Genomic DNA, 8,890 nt, shown 5'->3' with positions numbered 1-8,890 from the left:
ATCACCCTCTGAGGGCGGTGGTACGATTTTCCTCATCTCACAAAGAGAATGAAGCTGAGGGAGGTTAAATGACTTACACAAGGTCACTCCGCCGGTTAGTGCAGGGGCGGGAGGCGGGATCCACACCCAGGTCCCTCTGACACCAAAGTAGCAAGGGGGTGAGAGGGGAGTCCAGGCTGGGACGGGGGCGCACCCGAGCCGGCGGAGCATCCCTAGGGAGGGGGCGGGAGGCCTCCCCTGCCCAGCTCCGAGCCAGTGGTGCAGCGCCCGCCCCCGGTCGCGGGCGCAGACTGGCGGCCGCCTCCGGGCCACGTGGTGCGCGCGGCGGGCGCGTCCGAGGAGCCTGCGGCTGCTCCTGGCTCACAGCGCTCCGGGCGAGGAGAGCGGGTGGACGTCGGGGGCTGGGCCGGTGCGGGTGCGAGGCAGGCGGAGGAGGCGCAGAGACAGCGGGGCGGCCGGGACGCGGCAGCCGGCGGCGTCGGGGCCGCGGCCTCTACCTTCCCGCTCCCTTGGTGTCGGATCCCCGCGCCCAGGGCGCACGGTGGAGAGGGACGCGGCGGAGCCGGCCGGCGGGGCGGCCGGCAACCATGGAACCGGCCCCCTCCGCCGGCGCCGCGCTGCAGCCCCCGCTCTTCGCCAACGCCTCGGACGCCTACCCTAGCGCCTTCCCCAACGCTGGCGCCAATGCGTCGGGGCCGCCGGGTGCGCGGAGCGCCTCGTCCCTCGCCCTGGCAATCGCCATCACTGCGCTCTACTCGGCCGTGTGCGCCGTGGGGCTGCTGGGCAACGTGCTCGTCATGTTCGGCATCGTACGGTGAGTCCGCTGCGGGCCGGCACCGCAGGGATAGGGCCCGGGGGGAGGGTGGGGATCACGAACTTGGGACCCCAAGCCCGGACCCTGGACTCCCTGCGCCTCCGCACTTCCAGCAGGGGCACCTGGGGCCCAGCGAGAGGTGAGGCCACTTACATCGAGGGGGACACAGGAATGTGTGTCATCGTGTGTGTGTGTGTGTGTGTGTGTGTGCGCGCGCGCGTGTATGTGTGTGTGTGGTGGAGGGGGTTGCGCCGCAGTTGAGTAAATTACATTTGATTATCTGTTGGCATTCCCTTGTTTCTTTGTGGGACAGTTTGGCGTCAGTTTGTGTATCTGTCACAGTTTGTGATTGGATGGTTGTGACAGTACAACTGTATGTTTGGACGTCGGAAACATGCCCATGGGGTGGGCAGAGCTGCTCTGAGGTGCCGCGGGCCTTTGGGGAGACCGGTGTGAGGGCACCGTGCGGGCAGGGCAGACAGGAGGGTGCTGGGTGTCAGCACCTCGCCGTGGGGCCCTTACCGAGTCATATTTGGTGCTCATCTGTTGGTGTGTGCTTGTCCCTAACGGTCAGTTTGTGATTCTGTCTGAGTGTAACAATGTGACTGTTGTTCTTGTCAAGCCCCTGAAACCCCGAGGGCAGCAGAGCGTCCAGAGTGGCCGCACCTGTGTTTGTGCAGCTGTGTGTGCCTTTGTCAGTGATTTCCTGGATACCATGGGCGACAGCTATGGGTCGCCAACCGGTTCTCTGTTCCCTTCCCCAGTGGCCATCTGGTCAGGAATTCTGAATAGGATTCAGAGAAGCCTCACGCCATCCTCACAAATGCCGCCTCCCATTTTCTCTTTGCCTCCTCTAACAGTCTTTTCTTCTGCCAAAGGCAGCAGAGGTTTGTCTGGGCTGGAGTGGATTTTGGGTTTTCATCCCAGGAAGTGAGGTGCTCTTCTTGGAGTTTATGGAGAGTGCGGGGACCTTCTCAGAGCGCCTAAGACGTCAGCTTGCCCCAGAAGTAGCCCTCCTGATACAGCCCATAAGCTCAGACGTGGCCAATAAGGGTTGAGAGGAAAACTTCCATCCTTAAAACAACAAAGATGCCCTGGTATTTACTGTTAGTTGAAAATGGGTCCTCCATGCTGGACCGAGGACATGGCCCTAAACCTCTCTGGGCTGTGATGCCACCGTGCAGGGCATAGGTCAGATCGTGGACTCAGAGGTTGGAGAGATGAACTGTAGTCTCAGCCCAGTCATGGATGCCCAGGCACCATTCTTCCTGCCCCGCCTCCCATCCGCCTCAGTTTCCCTGTCCGAAGAATAGAGACCCAATCTCCTCAATTGGAAAGTATGAATTCCAGGGTATGGGGTGTCTGCAGGGCAGAACACGGTGTGTTGGAGCGTGGGATGAGGTGTGCGGGTGTCAGTGGGCTTCGGCATTGATGATCTCTGGGGGATCTTTGCTCCTGCAGAAAGAGTGGCGGGTACAATAATTTCCTGTGCTTTCCATGACTCATCACAAGCAACAGGGAGAGAATCCCCCCGCCCCCCAGCACAGGCGGAACTGATCTTTGCTTTGTGTCTTTGTCAGTGATTCTCCCCACTTCACAGGCTTAGAGGCAGGCCGGCCTGGGTATGAATCCCTGCTCTGCCACGAACTGGCTCTGTGACTTGGGCGAATCACTTCGCCTCTTCGAGCTGCAGTTTCTTCATCTGTAGAATGAAGTAATGATAAATCTTCTTCCACAGCGTTGTTGTGAGGTGTCAGTGAGAGAGCACATAACGCACTGGCCTGGCGCCTGGACCCAGTGAATGGACGCTGTCTGTATAGCGAGGATTCTAGATCCTGGAGAATCCAACTAAAGAAGGGAGCTTGAGGGAGACGCTTGTCCTAAGGTGGGCCTGAGAGTAGCTGTGATTCTGAGAGCTCCAGTTCCTGGCACCTGCCCTGTCTAGAGGAGCTCCAGGTGCCCAAGTCTGGGAAAAGTTGAGCGTCAGTGTGTTCGGTCTCATTTCCAACCTTTTCCTCAGGGCCCCTGGCTGGTGGGCTGACTGAGCACAGCTTCCCCACAACCATTGAGCAAGGGGCGGGGGCTCCCACTGCTGAAGGTCCACTGAAGGGAGGCTCTGGGCTCGGCCTACTAGGGGCATTCCCTTACAGCCTTCCCGGAATCGCATTGCCAAGTGTATGCAGGCAGCTTAGCAGGCCCCTAGGCGTCCCCACGTTGCCAAGACATTTCGCTGGTCAACCATGTATGTGAAAACTGTATCTCTGGGTCTGAATGATTGAATCCTCACCTTCAATCCTATGGGACAGGCTTTAGAATTATCATCAGCACCCGCATCCTGCAGATAAAATGAGGAATCTGCGGCTCAGAGAGGCAAGGTGACTTATTCTCAGAGGGTACCACAGTTGGCACCAGGCCCAGAGCTAGAACCCTAGTCTGTGACTTAAGTCCAAAACTTTTCTCCAGAGTTGCCTGGGGTAGAGGACAGTCAAAGCATTGTCTGGGAGGAGGGGGGCAGAATTCTGTCCCTCTTTTATTTTTGAGACAAGATTTCTCTCTGTTGCCCAGGCTGGAGCGTCGCAGTCACAGCTCACTGCAGCCTCGACTTCCTGGGCTTACTGCGATCCTCCCGCCTCAGGCTCGTGGGTAGCTGGGACTACAGGCACACGCCATGCTAACTTTTGTATTTTTTATAGAGACGGGGTTTTGCCATGTTGCCTAGGCTGGTGTCAAACTTCTGAGCTCAAGCGATCCTCCTGCCTTGGCCTCCTAGAGTGCTGGGATTACAGGCAGAGCCATCGTGCCTAACTTTGTCCCTTCTCTTGTCCTGGAGTCCTCAGAGTGCAGAGACCTGGGGACTGTGCTCCTCTGTATTTTTCAGCCTGTATATTTTAGGCTGCTGTCCTTTGGGGAGGGGGGATGATAAGGGCTGGTGCTTAGTCCTTCCCCAGTGAGCAGTGAACGAGAGTCTGAGGGCAGGGTAGCTGCCTGGGTCTTCGCTTCTGCTGGAAAAGCCTCAGAGAGGGCAGCCCGGGTGGGAGAAAGGCCCCTGCTCCCCTGAAGGGCTCCTCGAGCTGCGCTCCATCTCGTTATGGCAGGCCCTGTTTAGAAGACAGCCAGTGCATGAGCCGGCTGCTGGGTTGAGTGAAGGAGTGGTTGAGTGAGCGAATTCTGCCTGTCAGTCCTGAGCTTAAGCAGCGTGTGGGGGGTGGGGGTGGGGGACAGTGAGCAAGGGAAGATTCAGAGACCCTTGGGGAAGGAAAGCAGGGTGGTGTAGTAGGCAGAGCTGTGGCTCTGGACCAGACATACCAGGTCAAAGCCGCTTACTTGCTGTGTACTCGGGCTAGTGATGAGCTGTCTGAAGCTCTTCTCATTAAAGTGGGAACACCGACAGCGCCTCCAGGGTGGGGGTGAGGATTAAGTGGCATAATGTGTGATATCTGAGCCTTTTAGACCCTAAGCTCTTTGAGAACAGGGAGGGGCTCTGTGTGAAGGACGGAAAGGAATTAACTCATTCTACAACACTCTACACGCTCTGTGCTAAATGCCGAGAAAAAAACCCACCGTGCTCCAGACCTTCCGGAGCTCAGGGTCTGGCAGGAGAAACAGACATTGGTCACCCAGCCATCCAATAAACTGAAGTTTGTAGCTGTGGTAGGGGCTATCTATGAAAATATGTGGGGGATTTGAGAGCCCATGTTGGGGGCAGGGGAGGGTCTCAGCTAGACAGAGAGATCAGAGAAGCCTCTGCAGAGCTAAAGGATGAGGAGGGGAAACTGAGTCAAAAGCTGAGGGAGGAGCTGTGGCTGGGAAGCAGGACGCTGATGAGGGCCTGAATATAGGAACCAGGAGTCTCAGAATTCCAGATCAGAAGCACCCTCCGTCCTGCAGGCCCCACACTCTGTCCTCTCTCCCCTCCAAGGAGCCACCTGAGAAGCCGCCTCCTCCTGGGGGCCTGAGAGGGGCCTCTGGGAATTGCGTTTTTAACAAACAGCCTGTGGCTTGAGGGAATGAGGCTTCTGTGAAGCGTGAGCAGGACTTCTGTGGACAGGTGGTCCCAAGGCAGAGCATCACCCGCTCCTCCTGCTTGTGGGATTGGCCAACATGATGACTCATGCTGGCCATGGGGGTGCCCTGGTCCTCAGAGCAGATACCGGACAACTCCTTCTGGGCAGAGTCAGCGTCCTCTGCCGGGCTGGCATCTCGGAGACTTCCCCTGGGCAGCCCACTGGGTAGGTGAGGTGTGATGGGCTTAGCAGGCCCCTCACCTGTGGCAGGTGACCCCCTCTTCCTCCTGCCTGGCCCAGATCCTGGGTGGCCCGACCCAGAACCTGGGCAAGGAGTCAGTGCTTTCCCACTTGGCTGGCTGTTCCACAGCCTTCTCTGTCTCCCTGCCTTCTCTGTGCCCTGAGCCAGGTTTCCGCAGGTTTGTACCCTCACAGCACCCCCTGCCTCCTGCCAGCCCCGGCCAACCTCCACGAGACGCCTTCAGCCTGTGTGCTTCTCTGCCCCTTGATCTCACCTCAGCCCATGTCTCTTCTGATTTTTCTCTTTGTATCAAATGCTGGCTCTGCTACTTACTAAGAGCTTTAGCAAGCCAGATCGCCTCACTGCACCTCTGTCTTCGTCGGGAAGATGTGGGTAATAAGTACTACCTCATAGGTACCTTTGTCCTCAGGATTAGATGAGATGATGTTGGCAAAGCACCGCGTTTTCCCTCCTGTCTAAGGTGACTGCAGCACCCAGCAGGGAGGGGAGTCGGGCCAGGCAGGTGGACGGTGGCAGGGTCGGGACAGGTGATTGAAGGGTTCTGCTTGTCTCTTTGGTCTCCTGCTGAGGTTCCAGAAGCTGCTGGGGAAAATGCTGAAGTGTCTTGTAGGCAGAATTTGTAGTACTGAATCCCTGTCCTGGTTTTGGAAGCCCCCTGGCTTCTTGTCTCCCTCCCCTCTCTCGGGGTCTGGACCCAGGGCCTCTGGGCCAGGAGAGATTCCAGTGAGATGACACAGTGCAGTGGTGAAGGTTGTGGCTAGAGGTCAGGGAGCGCCCGGTTTCTATCCGTGTCCCAGAGGTGTGGCTTTGGGCAAAACCAGCTTAACTTCCCTGAGCCTCATTTTTTTTTTTGGATGGAGTCTCACTCTGTTGCCCAGGCTGGAGTGCAGTGGTACGATCTCGGCTCACTGCAACCTCTGCCTCCAGGGTTCAAGGAATTCTTGTGCCTCAGTCTCCCCAGTAGCTAGGATTACAGGCACTCGCCACCACGCCCAGCTAGTTTTTGTGTTTTTAGTAGAGATGGGAGATTTCACCATGTTGGCCAGGCTGGTCTCGAACTCCTGACCTCAGGTGATCCGCCAACCATGGGCTCCCAAAGTGCTGGGATACAGCCGCTGTGCCCGGCTCATTTTATCATTTAAAAAATTGGGGTGAAGGCTGGGCGCAGTGGCTAAGGCCTGTAATCCCAGCACTTTGGGAGGCCGAGGCAGGCGGATCACGAGGTCAGGAGATCGAGACCGTCCTGGCTAACACGGTGAAACCCCGTCTCTAGTAAAAACACAAAAAATTAGCCAGGCATGGTAGCGGGTGCCTATAGTCCTAGCTACTCGGGAGGCTGAGGCAGGAGAATCGCATGAACTCGGGAGGTGGAGCTTGCAGTGAGCCGAGATGGTGCCACTGCACTCCAGCCTGGGTGACAGAGCAAGACCCCGTCTCAAAAAAAAAAAAAAAGCAAATTGGGGTGATATGACAGGTTATTGGGAGGACTCAGAGATTGAGCATGGAAAGGCCGAGCATAGCACCTGGTATGCCCTGCACTGTGGTTTCCTGGCACTCCTGCGGCGGCTGCAGGTGGGCTGTTGAGGCCTAGTCGTCTACGTTTTCCACCTTGGGCTCTTTCCCATGTCCTGCATTACCTGCACATATACTCAGTCAGTAAAGCATTTGCTGATGCTGACCCGTGCCAGGCCTGTCCAGCCTCAGCTCTCGCTGCCCAGACCCACAACTTAAACCTCCATATGCCCCCTGGCTCCTAACACAGCCATGCCCCGTACCAGCCCCGATTAGTTGCAACTCCACAGACAAGTGCAGCTCCCTGGAACTATGGGAGTCCAGGGAGTCCCCAGACCCAGCCAGAGGAGGGGATGCCTGTGCATCATGGAGGGGGAGCAGCAGTTGGCTCCCTGGAGAGGTGCGGGCGGAGCATCCCAGAGGGAACCACAGGAGCAACGATTCACCGGGGCTGAGACGAGAGTGCTGGGGACCAGGGTGGCTGTGAGGATGGAGAGGCTGCAGGGACAAAAGCAGGAAAAGCGTCGTAAGCAGGTGTCCTCCTTACCATAGTGTCAAAAGCACCTGCTGGGTGCTGAGCTTGGCTGGGCTCAGGAGCCACCCATGATTCCTGAGGAGGTGCACCTGGTAGAGCAGCCCCAGGTAATTGGAGGCAGGTGTTCTCATGGGGCTGAGGAGAGGCCTGGAGGCAGGCCCAGCATGACTGTGTGAGGGGCCAGAGGCCATGCTGAGGTTCTAGTCTGGATGTGGGAGCTGAGACTGGACAGGTCCTCAAGGATCCCCTGGTAAGGATGGCGTGCTGGGAAATGAGGGAGCTTCGGGTCACAGGCCATGGGGAGGGGGATTTTGGAGCAATCTGTGCAGAATGGTGTTCAAGAGAATGAATTTGGCGGGGCTGGGGGTGGGGGTGGATTGGATGGGGAGGGGCTCAATGTGGGGAGACTAGAGAGGGTGGCTCAGGGCAATGAAAAGAGAGCCATGTGACCTTGGATGGGGCTGTTAAAACCTTGGCCTCAGCTGTCCTCTTTCTGAAATGGAGTGTTGTTGGACCTAACAAGAAGGCAGGGAGCTGTGCATGGTGGTGCATGCCTGTAATCTCAGCTACTCAAGAGGCTAAGGTGTTGATCAGACTGGACAATATAGCAAGACCCCATTTCAAAAAAAAAGAAGAAGGAGGCAGCAGGAGGAGGCTGGGCCAGATGACCTCTGGTGAGGCTGAGCAGAGAGAACAAGCAGCAGCCCTGGCTGCTGTTCCTGCTGCATCTCCTGGTCTTGCCGGGAGCCTGCTTCTTCCTGGGTCTTGGGTTCATTCCCTGGGGAGTGTGTGTGACTTACAGACGCACTGGGGTGGGTCCATAGGAGTCACTGAGAACACCGAAGAGCCTCTTCCTAAGCTTCTGCCACATGCTGGAGGCTTCTGGAGCCAGAGGCCATACTGAGGTTGAAGTATGTAAGCTGCACCACAGCCCTGCAATGGGGGCTTTCTGTTCTCATTTGCAAATGGGGACAAGAAGGCTCAGAGGGTGGCTCAGGGCAATGTGCCTCTCACAGCAAGAGACGGGTGGAGTCGAGATTCAAACCCTGGCCTCTCTGACTGCAAAATCGCTCCATGTTTCCGTCTGCCGCTGCTGTCCATGACATGGCGGAATGGAGGCGAGTGCTGGGGGTGTCTAGGTAGAGAAACGAGGAACGGGGACGGGGTAGAGGGTAGATTGCTGTCTGCAAATCTCTGAAGCCTCTCCGTGGGGTGGCAGCCATTGAGAGCCTAGACATTGGATCCAGACTGACCTGGAATGACATCCCCGCCATGCCATTTACTAAGAGAGTGAGCTTGAGCAGTCCATACACACCCTCTCTGAGCCCAGCTTTCTCATCTGTGAAAGCAGCGAGACACCCTCATAGAGTGGTTTGGAGGAGTTCACGAGGCCTGATGCGAGGGACTTCGGCACAGAGCTAGGCATTTGGTATGTGGTCAATAAACATTTTCTATAATTATGACTATTTAGAAGAGGAGTCAGACTTGCTTTGCATTCATTTGATGGACATTTTTCGACCCTCAGGAACTAGAATTTTTTTTTTTCTTTTGAAACAGAGTCTTGCTCTGTTGCCCAGGCTGGAGTGCAGTGACGCGATCTCGGCTCACTGCAACCTCTGCCTCCTGGGTTCAAGCGATTCTCTTGCCTCAGCCTTCTGAGTGGCTGGGATTACAGGGGTGTGCCAACATACTAGGCTAATTTTTGTATTTTTAGTAGAAACGGGGTTTCACCATGATGGCCAGGCTGATCTCGAACTCCTGAC

General features: G+C 56.8%; 1 protein-coding gene across 2 annotated transcripts in view; it reads left to right on the top strand.

The window, feature by feature from the left end:
• Positions 1-362: 362 nt before the first annotated feature.
• Positions 363-8,890, top strand: part of OPRD1 (opioid receptor delta 1) — a 60,924-nt gene continuing 52,396 nt past the window's right edge. For both annotated transcript variants that reach the window (XR_010580192.2, XM_005544217.5), the window contains exon 1: positions 363-814. Coding sequence is in view for 1 of the 2 variants with exons in the window: in XM_005544217.5 (XP_005544274.1) it covers positions 588-814 (227 nt within the window). In the remaining variant the exon portion in view is untranslated. The remainder of the gene's footprint in view (positions 815-8,890) is intronic.

The sequence above is a fragment of the Macaca fascicularis genome, chromosome 1 (assembly GCF_037993035.2).
Source record: "Macaca fascicularis isolate 582-1 chromosome 1, T2T-MFA8v1.1".
Classification (NCBI taxonomy): Eukaryota; Metazoa; Chordata; class Mammalia; order Primates; family Cercopithecidae; genus Macaca; species Macaca fascicularis.
Note: the sequence above shows the minus strand (reverse complement) of the source record. Positions and strands in the feature narration are given on the sequence as shown.